This window comes from Dama dama, chromosome 4 (assembly GCF_033118175.1).
Source record: "Dama dama isolate Ldn47 chromosome 4, ASM3311817v1, whole genome shotgun sequence".
Taxonomy (NCBI): Eukaryota; Metazoa; Chordata; class Mammalia; order Artiodactyla; family Cervidae; genus Dama; species Dama dama.
Window position 1 is genome coordinate 7,870,388 of NC_083684.1, and position 19,625 is coordinate 7,890,012.

At 62.4% G+C, this 19,625-nt stretch overlaps 1 protein-coding gene across 2 annotated transcripts; it reads left to right on the top strand.

The window, feature by feature from the left end:
• The first annotated feature begins 123 nt into the window (after positions 1 to 123).
• MTSS2 (MTSS I-BAR domain containing 2) lies at positions 124 to 19,331 on the top strand. 2 transcript variants are annotated; one of them, XM_061137598.1, is made up of 14 exons: positions 124 to 233; positions 4,531 to 4,592; positions 4,669 to 4,742; positions 5,520 to 5,604; positions 5,684 to 5,775; positions 5,858 to 5,932; positions 6,995 to 7,152; positions 7,333 to 7,440; positions 8,340 to 8,437; positions 9,759 to 9,978; positions 15,261 to 15,335; positions 15,590 to 15,766; positions 15,939 to 16,104; positions 16,183 to 19,331. In XM_061137598.1, exons 1-14 carry the CDS (start codon positions 165 to 167, stop codon positions 16,935 to 16,937), a joined length of 2,214 nt encoding a protein of 737 aa, XP_060993581.1. In that variant the 5' UTR covers positions 124 to 164; the 3' UTR covers positions 16,938 to 19,331. The 2 variants fall into 2 exon arrangements, with proteins under 2 accessions (XP_060993581.1, XP_060993586.1); XM_061137603.1 differs by having other exon boundaries at positions 9,855 to 9,978.
• Positions 19,332 to 19,625: the final 294 nt, after the last annotated feature.

The following is a 19,625-nucleotide window of genomic DNA, read 5'->3' on the forward strand; positions in this document are numbered from 1 at the left end:
CCGCGACATGGCCCGCGCCGCCCCGCGGCGGCCCGCGACCCCCGAGCGCGGCGCGGCCGGCCGCTGAACGCGGCCCGGAGGCGCCAGGCCCGGCCCGGCCTCGGAGCGACAGCCGCCGCGGCGCGGGTCCCAGCGCCCTGCCTGCGCCGCCGCCCGGCCCGAGCATGGAGACGGCGGAGAAGGAGTGCGGCGCCCTAGGCGGGCTCTTCCAGGCCATCGTCAACGACATGAAGGTAACGGGCGCGGATGCGGCGCGGGTGCGTGTCCTCTTTGGGGACGCGTGGCAGCGGGCAGCCGCGTCCCGCCGTGTCGGAGCGGCCCCGCATCTGTGTGCCCTTGTCTGAGCGCGTCTGGCCTGCGTCTGCCGTGCGCCCTGCTCTCCGGGCGCCTGTCGGGGGGGGTGTGGGCGCTCGTGTGTCTGGGTGTCCGTGCGATACCCGGGGTCCGTGCCCCTGGTCGCCCGGGTCGCAGCGCCCCCTTGGGGTCGCGACCTGAGCCTGCGCACGCGCGGGCTTCCCGCGCCCCAGACCCCCAAACCATGAATGGGGGTTTGGCTCCGGGGGCGACTCACGCCCCTTTAAAGGGTCCAGGGTCTCTCCGGCCTCCGCCCTCTACCACCCTTGTGCCCCACTTCCCGGCCCCCGACGGCCCCGGAGCCCAGACAATGCTGTCACCGCCAAAGCAGCGAAAAATAATAAAGCAGGGAACCGTTAACTCCTTCCCTGCCAGCCTCCCCTCTGCGCCTGCCGCCCGCGTCCCAAACAAGCTCCTGGACTCCACGGTCTGCTCCATGAGTGCCCCAGGCCCCAAGGCCTCTGACCCACCTTGAGGGGAGGAGGGGGAAGGTGGGGCCGGGAGCAGACCCAGGGGAGGGCTGCTGCTGCTCCAGGCTCTCAGCTCCAGCCCCTCTCCCGGATGGCCCAAGGTCAGGCTGCAGCAGGCCACCACCTCCTGGCCCACACTGGTTCACCAGGTGGGGAAACCGAGGCTGGGAATGGCTCAAGGTCACTAAGGAGACTACTGGACAGCCTGTGACCTCACCCGTCACTGTTGATCCGGGGAGCGCGGGGGTCCTCGCCCCTGAAGAGGCTGGGGCTTGGCAGAGTGGCCCAGCTGACTGGGCAGAGAGGAGGGCCAGCCGCAATGACAGGCGGGGGCCCAGCAGGCCGCGCCTCTCCCCTTCTGCTCTAGGGCGGGGTGGCCGGGCAGGAGGGAATGGGGAACTCCTCAGAGCCCCCCGCCTGTCACCCTCCCCAGTGCACAGCCTGGCATCCTACGGTGACATCGCAGGCCCCGGGAGGACACACCACAGTGCCCAGGCAGGCCTTCAGGGGGGCTGCCAGATCCCTGTGTCCCCCACCCCCAGGAGACCCGGGGCCACCCTCCCCCAGAACTGCAGGGTTGGCAGCGTGCATCGGTGCCCCTCAGTGCCCCACACAGGGTGCTCCCCTGAGACCCCGTCCCCCCAGCTCCACCTCCAAGCCCTCTGCTGGCCCCCGAGTCCTGGCTTCCCGGCGCCTTCAGCAGCTCCTGCTGCCCTCTGAGCGTCACAGCCTTGGCACCAGGTTTCCGTTCCAGACCACCCTCCCCGGCAACTCCCAGGGCTGGCTGGGGGGCACCTTCCCGCACCTTGTCCTGCTGGCATCCTCACCACACGCGCTGCAGAGAGCAGCCGCTTTCGCTCAGAGAAGCGGGCAGGGCCGTCTCCCCGCCTCCAGGCAATTTGCGAGGAACTTGGGGATGAGACCGAAGGAGATGGGTCCAGATTGTAGCAAGCGGCTCGGGATTTTCTGACGTGGGGAGGCAAGCTCAGAGAGGTTCCACCTGGCGGAATGCTGAGCCCAGCTAGTCCCCCGCCTGTGACACAGGCTTGTGTCTGGGCCAGGGACAGGGCAGGGACGCGGGCCGCCTGGAGGCCGGTCATCTGGATTTGGGGGATGGCTTCCGCTGTTTCGCCCAGTGGCTTGAGCCACAGAAGCAGCGGGGTTTCCACAGAGGAAGGTGGCCAGGGTGAGGAGATGGAACTTGCCTGCAAGGCCCCGCGAGAGCCCACCCAGGGCTGCAGGCCCAGAGCCTGGCATGGGGGGTGGCCAAAGAGGGGAGGGGGGCTGCACCTGGGGCCTGGGGGGCACGGCTCAGGGCGGAAGGGCCCTGGGAGCATTCCCTGCCTGCTCCGCCTCATTTAAGCAGCCCGGATGCCCCCCGAAGCTCAGAGAGGGGCAGGGACTTGCCCGGGATGACAGGGCTGGGTGCAGCTCCAGGGCTCGGCCTGCACCTTCCGGAAACGGGGTCACAACCTGCCTGCCCCCAAGAGTGGGCAGTGTCACGCAGGTCCCAGCCGGGTGGCAGAGGCAGAGACTGCGTGTCCACTCTGTCCGCAGCGTCAGCCAAGCGCTGTCTGTGTGCCGGGCCCTGAACTGGGGCTTCCCAGGCGGCCTTCACACCGGGCTGCTCCCGCGCTCATCTCCTAGGGGAGCAAACAGGCGCAGAGAGGAGCCTCCCGCAGAGCCCCTCTCCCGGGGTGCAGTCTGGGCCGCTCACCTGTACAGCCCGGGGCCTGCCCACCGGAGCACCCCCTTGACGAGCGTGTGACTGCCCCCCCAGAGCCGCCCGCTCCTCTCCCAGTACTGGGGTCCCCACCCCTCCCCACCCTGGGTACCCAGATACTCACTTCCAGACCCCGAAGTAAAGGGGGTGTTCCTGCCATGCAGTGACCAGTCAGACCTGGGATCAGAGCCTGACCCCCACACTCAGTAGCCGTGAACAAGCCAGTTAATCTCTCTGAGCCTCAGTTTCCTCATCTGTAGAATGTGGGTGATGACAGTGATGACCTCAAAGGGTTGCTGTAAGGACTCAGTGTGAGCCCACAGTGAGAGGGCTCGGCCAGGCGCCTGGCCCACCACACTCTTGACCCCAGTCACAGTCCCTCTAACCATCAAGACCACGAGCCCCGAGGCTTCGAGCCTGCCTGACAGACGGGCGCAGCCTGCGTGAGGGGACGCTCCTGGGCGCCGGCCCCTCCAGCTCGCCTCTGGGCTCATCATGACTTCCCAGTGGGCCCTTAGAGGCCAGGAGCTCCTGTCCACCTGCTGAGGAGGGGCCGGGCCTGGCCCCCAACCCCCACCCTGTCCCCTCTGCCCCGGGAGGACCGAGATTGGGAAGGCCGGGGATGGAGTGAGCCTGGGGGCTGTGAGGGTGCCACTTCAGTGGGGTCCTGTCTCCCCTGCTTCTCCAGCCCCTGGCTCTCAGATAGAGGCTGCCAAGGGGCTGAGACGCCTTCCCAGGACCGCTGCCTCTGCACCCCTGCCCCCACGGCCTTGTCTCGGGCTGGGGGTGCTGAGCAGGGTGGTGCCAAGTCCTCAGGAGAGCCAGGGGAGACCCAGGCTCCTTCACCCTAGGCTGTGCCGCACAGACCGCCCACCCACAGCCTCCGCCTTCCCACCCCAGCCTGTGAACCTCTCAAATATTTGCTTTCCCTGGGCACTGGCTGGGCTGGACTGGGAGGGGAGGGTGTTTCTGAGGCTCCCAGAAGCTGCCCTGTCCTTCCCACTCCAGCAGGCTGGCCTCCCTGGGGTTCCAGCCTGGCAGAGCCTCCCCGCTGAGGCCTTGGGCACTGGGGTCTGCGCCTTCCCCCTTCCCACTGGAAAAGCCCCGGCTTCCAGCGCCCCATCCCACATGGAAGGGAAGGTCAGAAGAACCTTGGGGCCTCGCTGACCTGGGGTTCTTCTTCAAGGATCAAGGCTTCCTTCCACAGGGCCGTTGGGCCGGGACCCAACAGCCATGGGAGGCCCATTAGCCAGAAAAGCCCTCTGATCACACTGGACAACTTGATCATCAGGAGCCCAGTCTCTCTATTGGGAAACCCCCTCCCAGCTCAGAGCTTTGAGCCAGGCTGGGATAAAGGCCACACTGTGTCCCCAGGAGGGGCGGGGAACCGGGGGTGGAGAAAGGTGGCTCTGTTGGCTGCACAAGGCCCCATTCAGCCTGGGCCTGATGGTCCCGGGCAGGCTGGCCAGGCCCCGCAGCAGCCGTGGTCCCCCGGGGCCTGCAATGGGCGGGTCAGGCTGGCAGCAGCTTCCGGGGCACGGGGCACTCATTCAGATCCAGGGTGTCTCGCGCTCTCCACGGCTCACGGTGCCTCTGCCCCCAGGCCACGTGGACCGTCCAGGGCTCCGTCCGGGGACACAGTGCCCCTCGTGTGGCCCGCCCAGTCCCCCCAGGCCCTCCCACCCGCAAGGAGACGCGGCCTGCCTCTCACTGCTTCCGTCCCCCTTGAGGATGTGGGCCACCGCTGCTCACAGTGGCTGGGGTTCCTGAGCGTTTGGGAGCACAGGGCGGGCAGAGGTGCCTGTTTCTGGAGCCAGGCCTTCTTCATGCCTGTGTCTGCCCCCAGAGGAGCCCCGGAAGCCCCCTCTCCACAGGGGTGAGGCTGCTTTCTCAGACACGGCCCGGGATCTAGACCGGGCATGAGGGGGCCCGGCCCAGGGGGCCCCTCGTGGCGGCTCACTGCCTCTCCCGTTCCCTCCACAGAGCTCCTACCCCATCTGGGAGGACTTCAACTCCAAGGCCACGAAGCTGCATTCCCAGCTGAGGTGAGGGTGCCCCAGCTGGGGAGAGGTCAGGGCGTGAGGCCACCCTCCACTGACCGCCCCCCGCCCGTCTCCCCAGGACCACCGTGCTGGCTGCTGTGGCCTTCCTGGACGCCTTCCAGAAAGTGGCCGACATGGCCACCAACACGCGAGGTGGGGAGGGCACGCGGCCGCAGGTTGGGCTTGCACGCAGAACGGCGGAGTGGGTGTGAGCCCGAGAGGACCCGGGCCCAGAGTCGGGACCTTGGGTCCTGCTCGCCCGTGGAGGGGGCTCTCTGGAGAGTGAGCCTCGCGTCACCAAGCAGGAGCGGGTGACAGACAACAGGGATGTTGGGGGGGGGGGGGGCGCCTGTCTTGCTGCCGGCTGGCTGGGTTGACCCCTCAGCCAGTGTTCACACTCTATAGGTGAGTCTGTGGCTCTCTCCCTGTCTGCCTTTCGGGGCACACACGGGGCAGGGGAAGATTCCCTTGCTGGCCTTGGCGGCTCCGCGACCTTCTGGTACAAGCAGTGGGGACCCGGGGCCCCTGCTCCTTGGCTGGTGAGACCAAGGTGACAGGCAGCTGCTGGCACCCTCATGCCTGCATCTGGGCACATCTGGAGGGGATCCTGGGAGGGAGGGAGGGGTTTTGTTGGCTCCTTGAACCGTCTTTGGTGTGGGCCTCTCCCGTCTGGGGTTCAGGGACAGCTTTTGGCCTGACCACTTGGAGAGAAAGATCAGCTCTCCTGCCATGGCGGCGGAGTCGCAGAACGGGGCACGGCTGGGCGGCCAGATGGGGATGCCGGGAGCTGTGCGGGCGGTGGGGTCGCGGGCTGGGGACTTCGGGGCCGGCGGGCTGCAGGCTCGGCTCGCGGGTAGGACGCGCCCCCGCGTGGCCCGGGCTGGGCCTGCAGGAGCCCGGCCGCCCCGCCCACGCGGCGCTTGCCCCCAGGGGCCACGCGGGACATCGGCTCGGCGCTCACGCGCATGTGCATGCGCCACCGCAGCATCGAGACCAAGCTGCGGCAGTTCACCAAGTGAGTGCGTTCGCGCGCCGGGGGCGGGGGTCGCGGGAAGACCCCGGGTTGGCCCTGACCCGCCCTCCGTCGCCCACAGCGCGCTGCTGGAGAGCCTCATCAACCCGCTGCAGGAGCGCATCGAGGACTGGAAGAAGTCGGCCAACCAGCTGGACAAGGATCACGCAAAAGGTAGGTCCGGGCCCCGCCGCGCCCTCCAGCTCCCCACTGGCAGAAACCTGGTCCTAGCGCCGCTCTCTCGCTCTCTGCACAGAGTACAAACGAGCGCGGCACGAGATCAAGAAGAAGTCTTCGGACACGCTGAAGCTGCAGAAGAAAGCACGCAAAGGTGAGCCCCGAGCGGGCCCCTGCACAGCCCCGCCGTGCCCAGGGCAGCGTCCGACCTGAGGCACCCGTGCTGGACGCCTCTGGGGTGGGCAGAGGGGTGCCTGCCGCCTCGGACTGGGCCCCCTGCTCGGGAGGCGGCGGGAGGCCCCGCCCCCGGGAGCGGCTCTATCCATCCGGCTCTTTCACACGGTCTCTCTCTGTCTCTCCTCTCCTCCCCCCACCCCTCCTGTAGAGCTGCTTGGTAAGTCAGATGCCCGTCCCCACTGCTCTCCCTCCGTCTCCCTGTCGCTTTGTCTGTCTCCCCCGGCTCAGGGCCATTGGAGGAGCCTCTTCAGGCCAAGGAGGAGCGAGGAAGGTGGTCGGTCAGCGAGGGAGGGGCTGGGGCCGAGGCCGGGGCTGTGCGGGGTCGGCGTGCCAGGCCAGGAGCGCTCGGGTGGGCAGGGTGGGGGCCGGGCCCCCCAGGGCCCTTGCCCCCTGCTCTGCCCCACCCCCCCGCCTGTCTCTTGTCGCTCTCCGTGGTTCTTTCGCTGCTGCTTTGTGTCGCTCCTGCTGTTGTTGTGCATCTTTCCTGAGCCGAGTGGGGACCCCCATGAGACACCCCCTTTCCCACGCCCCGGGCCCAGCCCGCAGCCCCGCCCCATGCTCCACTCTGTTCCGCTTCCACGCTCCCTCCCTGGGCCGGGGAGGGGGGGCGCCTCACCCCACAGGCAGTGACGGTGTCGGTGTCCCGGGGACAGAAGCTTCTGCTCTCCTGTTGGTCTCCGCCCGACTGCCCTGAGCACAGCTGCTCCGGGTGGCCCGGGCTGCCCAGGGCTCTGCTCGCCCCAGGGCCTGGGTGGCTTTGCAGCTTTGGTGTCTTTCCTGTGTGCTTGTCTGTCTGTCCTCTCTGCCTGCACTGGGGACCAGCCTTTCCACGAGCCCCGGCGTCCTGGCTGCCCTCCCCGGTCCCTGGGCCCCCCGGAAGTGCCCAGCCTCCCGGCCAGGGATCCCACTGTGGGCCCGAGCCTGGGATGCAGTGGGCCGGCCCGCGTCCCCAGCGCGGCCTCTCGTCCCCACCCCCCAGGGAAAGGAGACCTGCAGCCCCAGCTGGACAGCGCCCTGCAGGACGTGAACGACATGTACCTGCTGCTGGAGGAGACAGAGAAGCAGGCGGTGCGCCGGGCGCTGATCGAGGAGCGCGGGCGCTTCTGCACCTTCATCACGTTCCTGCAGCCCGTGGTGGTGGGTCCCGCGGGCACACGGAGCCCTGCTCAGCATCTCCACGATGCGGCCAGTTGAGGGGCCCTCACCAATCCCAAGAGGTCCCAAGGACTGTGGCCCGAGCCGCGTGGGAGGGGGGGAAGGGTGAGGGAGGGGTGGCCGGGCGGGGAGGGCCGGGAGGCTGACTCACTGCCCTGTCAGAACGGCGAGCTGACCATGCTGGGGGAGATCACCCACCTGCAGGGCATCATCGACGACCTGGTGGTGCTGACCGCGGAGCCGCACAAGCTGCCCCCCGCCAGCGAACAGGTGCGGCCAGCCCCAGGGACAGCCCGCCTTGGCTGGGGACAGTGGAGGAGGCAATGGGAAGGCGTGTGGGGAAGCAGCTGGGCACAGAAGGCCACCCCAGTGGGTTCTAGGGGCGCCTGCCCACACAAGCAGGGTGTGCCCGGGACCCGGCGGGGCCTCACACTGAGCAGACGGCCGCACGTCCCGGCCAGATCCGCAGGGCCAGGCTCCGAGCAAGCCAGTCCTGATGGTGCCTCTGGCCTCCATGCCCACACCTGCCAGCTCCCGCACACACGTGCAGCTGCCCCGTGGCCTCCCTGCCCACCTCTCAGCACCAGGCTCCCGCCGCACCAGGGGCAGTCCTCGCTGACAGCACCGTGGCGCTCCTCTCGCTCGGCGCTTACTGTGTGCCCAGCCCCACGCCGAGCCCTTCCCGTGGGTCACCTAGTTCAGTCCCCTCCACGCCCTCTAAGACAGGAAGGATCAGCTGCATTTCCCAAGGGAAAACTGAGGCTCAGAGAGGACCAGCGGCTCGCCTGGGGGCAGAGCAGAGCCAGGGTTGGACCCCGTGGTCTCGCACGGCCACTCTGGGCCGACTCCTCCACCAGCCCCAGGGAGTCCTCGGGAGCACCAGGTTCCCCCGTGTCCTGGCTGGGCCAGCATCCCTGAGAAGCAGAGAGGGCACAATCTCCCCGGCATCCCCCCGCTCTCTGGCAGCCCTGCCTTTTGTCCCTGAGTGAGGAGCTGGCTTTAGGAACAGGCTGGGATGCGGAGGGCTTCCGAATCCCCGAGATCTCCTCTGGGGCCTGGTTCTCAATCGGGAAGGCCCTGCCAGCCCTCTGAAGGGAGACTCGGGGAAGTGCGGAGGCTTTCTGCGGGGCTGGGCTGCCCCAAGCGACCCCATCCACGTCCCTGTCCAGGTGATCACAGACCTGAAGGGCTCAGACTACAGCTGGTCGTACCAGACCCCACCCTCATCGCCTAGCAGCTCCAGCTCCCGGAAGTCCAGCATGTGCAGGTCAGCGGGGGACTGGGTGGGGGCAGGGAAAAGAAATGGGGGAGGTCCCCCAGAAGTCCGTCAGGAATTGCTTTGTGGCCCCAGAATTCATGCAACTGCTGCATCGTCAAGGAATCTGCAGGCACAGGGAAAATACACTCACATTGCAAGACTGCTGCTAGTGCAGGCGTAGGGGACAGGTGCGGGGTGGCGGCAGGAAAGGATGTGCCAGCTGCCCTGTCAAATGCTGTTTGCATTTTCTTCATTGAATCCTAACACCACTCCATCAGGTATGGTATTGTCTCCGTTTCATGGAGGGGGAAGCTGAAGTACAGAATGCCAGCATTAACCCCTCAGCTCAGCCGGGCCCAGCACAGCCTGGGCAGCAGTAAGAATCTAAGATGGGGAAGGCATGTGCGGAGGCTCCAAGCTTACCTGTGGACACTGTGGCCTGGCTGGTCCCTGTGGGCAGCTGCCACAGGGCCAACCCTCAGCCCAAACTAGCCCCGGGGGCTGTGCAGGGCCAGGGGCGGGGCCGGGGTCCTGCCTGACCAGCAGGCAAGCTCAAGGTCGGGGCACTTCCTGGGAGGGGCCTGGATTCAAGGCTCCCTGGGCGGGGGTCGGTCTTTGAGCACAGAGCAGGTTACTGGTGGGGAGACTCCTCTGTGCCAGGCACAGTTTCTCTAGAACCACCTTGGCTGGGCACCCAGGCCGAGGGCGGTGACCCAGGGAGAGAAGGGTCCACGGCAGCTGGAGGCTCTTCAGAGCCCGGGTGGGTGACTGACGCAGCAGGGAGGTTGACCCCAGGGGTCACCCGTGGCCAAGGGTGGGGGCCGGGGCCTCCCAGGTCGCGCTCGGGAGGATGGTGACCTTCACTGCCAGGAGCGTTGCCCAGCCTGGACACAGATGCAGAGAGGATGAGCTACAGAGGTGAAAAGGGGGAGGGTGGTGGCGAGTTTAGGACCAGCGCCCCACTCTAGATGTTCGGTCAGGATCTGGTGGCAAATACCAGACTTTGAGAAGACAGTCAGGACCCGACTCATGTCCGGTTGTGGCCTGACTGGGAAGTGCTAACGCGTGGTAACTCGGTCCCCACCTCGTCAGCCTGAGGTCTCGATGGGCTGCCTTGCCTCAGGGTGCCTGGCGGAGGCTCCTGGGGCAGCGGGCAGCCCCACCCCCCGGCCCGCAGTCTGGGACCCCGCTGCTCTGGCCCGTGGTCTCGGGGCCTGGTCTGACCTTGTCTTTTCCTCCCCCCGCCCGCCTCTCTGCCCACCCTCGTGTGTTGCCCTCCCACACGCGCCCTGTGTCTCCCTGTCTGGCCGCCGTGCCCCTCCCTCCTCAGCGCCCCCAGCAGCGGCAGCATCGCCAAGGGTGGCGGCACCCCCTGGCCCGGGGGTGCCCAAACGTGCTCACCCGGCCCCGCCTGTCGCTACCGCAGCCTGGCGCAGCCCACCCCCGCCACCCGCCTCTCCAGCGTCTCCTCCCACGACTCCGGCTTCGTCTCCCAGGACGCCACCTACTCCAAGCCCCCCTCGCCCATGCCTTCAGACATCACCAGCCAGGTGAGGGGCGTCTGCTGAGCTCATGCCAGCGCCGGGCCATCCACACTGTGGGGATCCACACTCTCAGCCTACCGCCGCTGAGAGCAGCCTGCAGGCCCCCAGGACCGCTGCGCCCAGACCAGCCTGAGCCCACTCCCCCAGGGCAGGGGAGGGGAAGGTCTGGAGGAGCCTGCCAGCTCTGGGCCCCGTGACCCCCATGCCGGGGCTGGCTGAGATGGGGCGGGTGGCCTGCGGAGGCATCCCCAGGAGCCCCAGGATCTGCGGGCATCTTCCCCCGCTCTCATTCTGAACACGAGGACCCCTTCAGAGGCAGGCTCAGACCCTCAGGTGCTGTGAGAGGCACTGGAGGGGCTAGGGCAGAGGACACGGGGTCAGGCTGCGTGCCCAGGCGCCCACCGTGGCCCTGGCCTCCCTCCGAGCCCAGCGTTCTGCAGGCTGCCCTCTCGCCAAGGATGTGCCCACGGCATGCCCAGACTGCCCTCCTCGGCAGGCCCACTCCTGTCGGCACATAGACACATGCTCCAGCACCGTCCCTCCTCAGCCTCCTCCAGCCGCCTTGCCTCTCCTCCTCAGCGAAACTGCTCAGGAGCCTTGTCCACACTGACCGCCTCCGTCTCATTCCCCACCCACTCCTGTCTGCGTCACCTTTCCGTAACGGAAAAGCTAGCATAATTCACTCTCCTGTGCCCTTAATCCATGTATGCGTATGCCTTTGAGACTATTAGGTCCATACAGCTTTAAAATGTTAACTCTCTGGGAACTGGATCTCCCCACGTGATGTAGCTGACCCTATGTTGCTTGTGCGTTTTCTAGCATAGAGTGAGTCTGTTTTGTTTGATTTTACTGCAGCTACTTGAGCTCAACATTTATGTTATCATTTCCTATCTCTTAGCTTTTAAACTCACTATGTCCTTATGTTTTAGATGAGTCTCTCGTAAACAGCATATGCCTAGATTTTCTTTTCTTATCCAGGCTGACAATCTCTCTCAACTGACATTTTTAAGTCCTTTCACATTTATTGATATTACTGGAATATTTGGACTTCTGTCTTTTTTATTTCCGTTCACTCTGTTTTATCTGTGCTGCTTTTGTTTCTTCTCTTGCTTTTTGTTTGTTTTTTCTTCCCGCATTATTTCCTTCTACTGGATTTTAGGTTATACTTCTTTCCTTTCTTATACATGTTACCTTGAAGTTTTACAACGCATCCTTAGCAAAGTCCTAACCCAGGCTCCTGAATCATTCAAGGACCTTAACAGATACTTTAACTTCGGTCACCTACCCCCTCCCCTTATAAGCTATTTTATGCTATTTTCTTTTTTATCATCAATTCTAGGGAATTCACATTTTTCTTCTTAATTTCATCATTATCTTATACGTAAGTATCTGTTAGATTTACCCGTGTGTGTTTATACTTTTTTTGTTCGTTTTCTCCTTTTACAGTCATTTTGCTTCTTTCTGAAGTAAAATACATCCTCTAAAGTTCCTTTAGAATGGGTCTGTAGTAGTAAACTCAGGTTTTGTTTTTCTGTAAACAGGCTCCACTTTTTTCCTCTTCCTTGAAAGCTAGTTTTGCCAGGGATGCAGGGCTGGGTGCCAGTTGCTCTGTCGCCACACTCCGAGGGTGTCTTCCCCGTGTTCTGGCTTCTGCTGCCGGCCGAGAGGCCTGCTGTCCTCACTGCCGTGCCTTTGTGAGTGACCTGACTGCTCTGCCTGGTCACTTGCATTTTCCTGCAACGTGTCTGGTTGTGGATTTTCTCCCTGACTCTCCCTGGGTGGGTTTGAGTTCCTATCTTTGCACTCGTGTTTTTCATCAGTTCTAGGAGTTTGCAGGCATTCTCTGTTCTCACTCCACTCTGCCCCCCTCTTGGTTCTCAGGGAAGCGTGCGTCAGGCCCTCTGGCCTTGTTTCTGTGTCTGCCCCCGCCACACCTCCCATCTCCGTGTTGCTCTGGATCATCTCTTCAGGTCTATCTTCCAGTGCACCTTCTCTATTTTACAGCAATTTAACCTGTCCATTAAGGTTTATTTTTATTATTATCTTGGAATAACTCTAGCCTTGTAGACAATCTGTAAAAAGAGTACAGTTCCCACCCACCCTCTGCACTCTCCCCTGAGGTTAACATCCCGTGTAACTACCAAGTCCTCAACACCAGGGGACCAGCACGGGCGCGACGCTGGTAGCCGCTGGCATACTGTGTTCACGTGATGCCAGCTTTCCCAGCCCAGGAGCCCAGGCTCTGACACAGGCCCTCTGCTGCATTTCACGCCGTGTCCTTGGGCTTCTCCGGCCTGTGATGGCTGCTCGGTCCCTCCTCCGCGACTTTGGAATGCTGTCGTGTGTTCTGTGGAACGTCGCTCGTTGCGGCTGTGTCTGCTGCCTGCCCGTAGTTAGAAGGGCAGGAGGAGCAGAGCAGCAGCTTTATTGCTGTTCCTCCGCCTCGTCAGCCTGCGTGTCCTACATTCTTTTCACATTAGCCGTTCTGGTAGGTGTTACAGTAACAGTGCCCTGTGTTTTTAATTTGCATTCCCCTAATGACTAATGAGGTTGAATGTTTTTTCATACTTTTAAAGGTCGTATCTTCTTTTTATGAGGCAAATGTTCAGATCTTTTGTTGCTTTTTCTCTACTAGGTTGTATGTCTTTTTCTTGTTGATTTGTAGAACTTCTTATACACTGTGGCTACAAGTCTTTTCATCTAATTATCTGTTTTGAGTCTGTAGGGTTGCTCTTTTTCTCCTTTAATAGGAGTAAAATTCTAAAGTTCTTAATGTATGTCCAATTTATCCATTTTTTCCAACTCGTTAGTGCTTTTTCTGTCCTGTTAGCACTATTTTTGTGTACTCCAGGGTCACAAAGATGTTTTCCTCCAAAAGTTTTTTTTTTTTTTTTTGGCTCTGCTGCTCTGCTTGTGGGATTGTAATTCCCCAACCAGCAGATATTGAACCTGGGCCTTCAGCATGGAAGTGTGGAGTCCCAACCACTGAACCACTAGGGAATTCCCTGCAAAGCCTTTTTGTTTTACCTTTTTTCACTCAGATCTGCAGGTCATCTGCAATTGACTGTGTGTATGTGTGTTAGTATGAGAGATGGACAGGGAAGCCTGGCGGGCTGCAGTCCATGGGGTCGCAAAGAGTCGGACATGACTGAGCGACTGAACTGAACTGAAGGAGTCATTTTTTTCCATATGGATATCTAATTGACAATTTATTGAAAAGCTCATCTTTTTCCTCTACTGCACTGTAGTGTGTTAACTTCGTCATAAAGCAGGTGTCTGTGAATGTGTAGCTGTTTCCGGAGTTTGTATTCTGTTCCACTGGTTGATCTGTCTGTTCTTACACCATCTTAATTATTGTAACTTTATACAGAACCTTGACACCTGGTAATAAAAGTCCTCTAGGTGTGTTACTCTTCAATATTATCTGTCTGTTTTGGGGCCCTTTGCATTTCCTTCTAAATTTTAATGTTAGCTTGCTAGTTTCCACTTTAAAAAAAGCAATCCCTGGGATTCTGACTGGGATTACATGTGTCTCTCCATTTTATTATGGCTTTACCTTCTTTCAATAATATTTTGCTGTTTTCATATGAGGATCTTGCACATATACCACTGGATTTTTTTCCCCTGGGTATTTGATATTTGTTGATGCTATTTTAAATTATTTTGGCTTTTTCAGAGTCTCTTACTTGTTTTTCAGCTGCTGATATTTAGCAATTAGATTTTTTTTTTTATATTGATCTTGTATCCAATAACCTCATTAAAAACACTTGTTAGTTCTGATAATCATAGAATGAATATTCTACATACACAATCAGGTCTTTTACAAACAATCAGTTTCTTTTTTTCTAGTCCTTTTGCTTTTTACTCCTTTTTACTTCTTTTTCATGCTTTATTGCACTGCTAGGACTTCTAGTACTTAATAGAAATGGTGATAGTGGGCATCTTTATCTTTCTCCAGCCTCAGAAAGAAAAGAATTGATATTTTTGCAGACAGCTCTATCAGATGAATGAAGTTCCTTTCTATCACTAGTGTGAGTGTTTTTCATGAATGGATGTTGAATTTTTCCACTGAGTTTTCCAAACATTTTTTTCTTTTTCTGTTTTAGCAATTATATTGGTAAAACTCTCAATGTGTTTATTATTTTCTTTGAATCCTTACTTACAGAGTTTACTTTCCTTTTCTTTTGGTTATCTTGGCTCATCATAAACTTAAAAAGTCTGGGAGTTGAAACCAAGATGCTTTAGAGAATGTGCCTTGGTGGGCACAGGACGCAGAGAGCTGCACCTGACCAGTCCCCTTCCAGGCTTACTTCCGGTCGTCGGCGGGCTCTCCGCCTCGCGCCTCCCAGTCTCTCAACCACAGTGCGGAAGCCGCCTCTGCCCTGGAGACCCTCGTGGTCCTGCTCTGACCTTGCTTCCTTTTCTTCATCCTTTGTCTTTAGCTGGGGGCCTCCCGGGGCACCTGGCCCCTGCCACTGTCCAGAACAGGAGCCTCTAGCTGTCCTTGGTCCTGTCTTCACTGGGCATCCCCCCGCCGTTCTGTGAACAGTCCTGGGGGTCTCCATGGACACCCCGCTCGCTGGCCCGCCCTCCGTGGCCGGTGGGGTCCTTCCCGGATTTCTGTGACAGTCGCCTGTTCGCGGCCTTCCACGCCACTGGCAGGTCCCGTCACTCCTCTACTGGGCCGTCCTCTCCTTCCCAAGCGCTGAGGGCAGCCTGGCGTCCTGAGCCCTTTCTCTAACCACCCTCATCCCGACTGCCTGCGTCACCGGGTTCCGTCTGACGCTGCTGGATTTGTGGCTCCAAACCTGACTTCTCCCTAAACTCCAGACTGTTAAATACCGTTGCCGGCACTGCATCTGGGCTTAGACACCTAACAGGCAGCCCTGCGTAACACTCGCAGGATGGAACCCTGGACTCCATTCCCCCCAGGCCTGCCCTTCCGAGAGAACGGTGACAAAGCCCCCCGCAGCTCAAGCCAGCACCCCACTGCCGTCCTTAGCGTCGCTCTTTCCCTGCTCGCCACGTGCAGGCCAGCAGCAGTCAGTCATTTTGTTAATTCTTAGGAGTGTGGTTCTTGGGCTGCGGTGGGGTAGGTCCGCGCAGGGGGTGCGCTCTGGGTGCTGCTTTCTGTGCAGGCGCTGGCGGCGCAGGGCGTGGTGTGGGCGGGGAGGCCGTGGGGGGCTGAGTCAGGGCCCCCGGCGTGCTGGCGCCGTGACCGGATGTGTTCTCTCCCTCCCCGCCTGCCACCCTGCCCCGTCCGCCTGCCCGCTCGCCTCCGCTTGCAGAAGTCCTCCAGCTCCGCATCCTCCGAGGCCTCGGAGACGTGCCAGTCCGTTAGCGAGTGCAGCTCCCCGACCTCGGTCAGTGCCCCCGACCTGCCCGGGCACTCAGGGAGGGACCAGGTCCGACCAGAGGGGTATGCGTACGCACACATACCCCACAAAAGAAACCTCCTGGGCACCCTCTGCAGCTGCTCCCCACATGCTCACCTCCTCCCTCCTGCGGGACAAGGAGCCCAGGAGGGGCTGGGGAGTCACAGTGCCCTGGGTGCTCTGCCCTCAGCCGTGAGGAGCGGGTCGCAGGGGCCTCCTGACCCGCCCGCCTCGCCCTCCAGGACTGGACCAAGGCCGGCCCCCACGAGCAGCCCGCAGGCACCGCGCTGCAGCGGAGGAAGGACCGCGTGGAGCTCCTGCGAGACCCGGAGCCGGGCCAGGCCGGCGGGGGCGCCCCGGGCCCCAGTGGAGAGGAGGCCCCACGGCCCCGCATGTCCCCCGCCACGATCGCAGCCAAGGTAAGGGCCGCTCCCAGGACGGATGAACGGGCCCCCCTCTCTCCCAGGCCAGCTCTAAGGCCCGGCAAGTGGTCACGGGGCCAGCCCAGGCCACCTGGGGGAACTGCCTCCTCGGCCAGGCGGAACGGAAAGCAGGGAGCGAGGCTTCAGCCTGCGGTCTTGCCGCCCCCAGCACGGGGAGGAGGTGTCCCCTGCGGCCAGCGACCTGGCCATGGTGCTGACCCGCGGCCTGAGCCTGGAGCACCAGAAGAGCAGCCGGGACTCCCTGCAGTACTCGAGCGGCTACAGCACGCAGACCACCACGCCCTCGTGCTCCGAGGACACCATCCCCTCCCAAGGTAGGCCCCGGGGCTCGGGCTGGGGCCGCGCCTTCTCGGCCCTAGGCTCTGGGCTCACCGCGTCCCGTGCCCCGCCAGGCTCTGACTACGACTGCTACTCCGTGAACGGGGACGCAGATGGCGAGGGGCCCCCCGAGTTCGACAAGTCGTCCACCATCCCTCGCAACAGCAACATCGCCCAGAACTACCGCCGCCTGATCCAGACCAAGCGTCCGGCCTCCACCGCGGGGCTGCCCACCGCTTCGGGGGCGCCCCCGGGCGTGGCCACCATCCGCCGCACGCCGTCCACCAAGCCCACCGTGCGCCGCGCCCTCTCCAGCGCCGGCCCCATCCCCATCCGGCCGCCCATCGTGCCGGTGAAGACGCCCACGGTGCCCGACTCCCCCGGTTACGTGGGGCCCACGCGGGCGGGCAGCGAGGAGTGCGTCTTCTACGCCGACGAGGCCGCCGCGGCCCTGGCGCCGGACCTGGCCAAAGCCTCCCCGAAGAGGCTGAGCCTGCCCAACACGGCCTGGGGCAGCCCGTCCCCAGAGGCGGCTGGCTACGCGGGGCTGGCGGCCCAGGACGACGAGGAGCAGCAGCAGCAGCTGGCCGCCAACCGGCACAGCCTGGTGGAGAAGCTCGGGGAGCTGGTGGCGGGCGCCCACGCGCTGGCCGAGGGCCAGTTCCCCTTCCCCTCCGCCCTGTCGGCCGCCCCCGCGGAGGAGACGCCCGCCCCACCCCCCGCCGCCCCTGGCGAGCCTCCGGCCGAAGACATGCTGGTGGCCATCCGGCGCGGGGTGCGGCTCCGCAGGACCGTCACCAACGACAGGTCGGCGCCCCGCATCTTGTGATGGCGCCTCCCTCCCTCCCGCCCCCTGGCCAGGCGAGGCAGGGGACCTGGCCGGTGGGCAGCAGCGACTCGCAGCAAAGGCACAGTCAGGAGTGAGCAGAGCCAGGCGAGCTTTTTTTTTTTAAGTCACACGAGTCAAAGCCACTTTATTGGGAGGAGAAACCCAGCTTGGATTTCATGGTTTAAACAGGAAGTGACTTCTTAGACCGCGCCAGGAAGGAGCCTGCCGGCTTTGAACTGGATTTGGAGCCTGTTTCAACCTTTTCTTGCCTACTCTGCCCTTCCTCTCCCTCCTGCCGGGCTCTGCCCTTTCCCCACACGGGCGAGCCACAGAGCATGCCTGTGCCCCCAGCGGAGGGGCCCACCTGCCTGGCGGGGCCCGCAGTGCACAGCTCAGGCAGCAGGGCCCAGTGCCTCCCCGTCTCCCCCGGGACAGTGGTCCCATGCCCCTGGCCAGGGCCCCCCACGTCCCTCTCCGTCACCCACCGTCACCCCTGTCTCTGCGTCTCCCAGGCTCTCCTCCATCAGGGAGGCGGGGGCCATGGAGGGGCCAGGGCTAGTGTCTGGTTTAACCCGAAGGCTCCACAGAGCGGCTGGCCGTTTGGGGGGCGTCAGTGAAGTTAGGAGCCAGCCCACCCACTGGGGACGGGGGCCTGGGGCCCAAGTCGAGTCTCTCGGGGAGGACATGCAGGCACCGCAGGGTGCCTGCCAGGAGGAGGGTGGGGGCCCTGAGACAGCTTCCCTGCCTGCAGGTGTGGCTGGGGTGGGGCAGGGCAGCAGGGAAGGCGGTGGAGGCCAGGCTGTCGGCCTGCCGGCCTCCCAGGAGCTGCTCAGAATCCCATCATCATCTGGGCACGTGGGGACTCTAACTCTGGTAACAGTTTCAGCCACCTTTGGGTCAGGGACTGAAACTGGAGAGGGTGGGGGGTGGGTTCTTCTATGAATATGTAATAAAGTGAGCTGACCGAACAAGGACTGCGTGTGGGGACAGGGTAGCCGGTACAGGGTGTGTCCAAGAGTGCCTGAGGGACAGAGGGCCCTGCGGTGGCCTGACGGCCGTGGGAGAAAAACGAGAGCCGGCTCGGCTCCCGGGCCGGGGCCGGGGGCAGGGGCCGTGTTCCCTGCAGCGTCCAGAGCAAAGCCACAATGCGCTGGGAAGGGGCCGGGGGCTGGGCCTCCCGCCCGTTTGCTGCAGGCCAAAGGGGGAGGGCTGCTGGGGGAGATTGGCTCTGACTCTGTTGTCAGAGGAGATGCCATTCCAGGGTGGTCCCGGGTGGCAGGACTGAGGTGGGGGAGTGCACCCCTCCACCCGCACAGCATGTTGCGCCAACTCTAAGCAGGTAAAAGCACGTGTGCCAAGGGCGAGCGGAGGGCTTCCTGTGACCCGCAGGCCCCCCGAGGGCGGCCATGCTGGCAGGGTCACGGGGCAGGGGCTCCTGGGGTCAGGAGAGCTGGCTCTTCCTGGTCTGGATGGACCCGGGGCTCCCGGTAGTTCTTGTTCCGGAAACGGGTCTAGGCACGGCCGCCAGGCGGGTGTGGGGAACCAGGGATGCCTCTGAGGGGCTCCCCAGAGGTGGGTGGAGGACGGTACCTGTAAGTCGCTAGGTGGGAGAAAGGAGCCTCGCTGAGCTGAGCGCACCCCACCTGGGGGAGGGCCGGGGGAGCAGACGGCCTGCACTTGGCGGCTTGGGCAGAGTGCACGCTTCCCCGCTAGGGTTTGCCCAGGTGGGCTGATTGAAGACGCAGGTTATCTGATGTGAGCAGGGTAAGGGGCAGTGGCGGGGAGGGGGGGGGTCCCGGGTCCTGTGAGAGGGAGCTTGCCCGGAGGAGGGGTGTGGCCTCGGGGACCCCAGGGGGGTGGGCATGGCACAGGCACCCCTCACCTAGACTGCGGGCCCCCCATCCAGGCCACCCCCAGGGCTGTACATAGCTCCTCCACCCCCTTGACCGCCTCATCCCTCTAGTGACCGCGAAGTAGGCCCGCCCCTTCAGGATCCGAGCCAACCATCCCATGTTACAAATTTTGGTTTGGGGAACTTCTTTACGTTTGTTTCATTTTTTTCTTTTTGTACAGAGAAATATTCTATTCAAAGCGTCTTTTGACTGAAGTAACTTTTCTGGTGCTGTTGTTAACTTGTTCCTTTTTTTAATTTATTTCCCCTCCCTAGGCCTCCCCTTCTGGTTCCCACTCACTGTGTCTCCCCTCCACCACCCGCCCTGCCCCGTGCCCCCATCCCATCTAAACCATTTTGTTTCTCTTCTGTCTGTTTTTGGATAAATTATCCTCTCCTTCCCCCCCACCCACCTCCCGCAGCCCACCCTCCCCTTGATTTAAATAGTCACTGCTACAAGTAACAAATGCACTGTGAAGATCCCAGTATTAATAAAGTTGTACTGTAATTAACACCGCTGTCTACCGGCTTCCTCCGCCGCCTGCGCCCCCAGCCAAGGAGCGCAGGGCTCTGTGTGGGCAGGGTTGGAGTGGCCAGGTCTTGTGCCAGGACCCATGTGTCGGAGCGCCTCAGTTTCGTCCCTGCTGGGGGTGGTCTTGGGGCTGCCAGATGGAGGGAGAGAGGGCAGTGTCCAGGACAGGCTGTGGGGGATTAGCTCGACATCACTGCTCCGTCAGGCTTCATGGGCTGGGGCGGGGCTGGAGAGAACTCAGTCCCTCAAATATCCACTATTCCGG

Coding starts and splice junctions, on each gene's coding strand:
- MTSS2 (XM_061137598.1), top strand. CDS start 165: ATGGAGACGGCGGAGAAGGAGTGCGGCGCCCTAGGCGGGCTCTTCCAG. Junction 4,743..5,519: donor CATGGCCACCAACACGCGAG/GTGGGGAGGGCA, acceptor GCTTGCCCCCAG/GGGCCACGCGGGACATCGGC. Junction 5,605..5,683: donor AAGCTGCGGCAGTTCACCAA/GTGAGTGCGTTC, acceptor CGTCGCCCACAG/CGCGCTGCTGGAGAGCCTCA.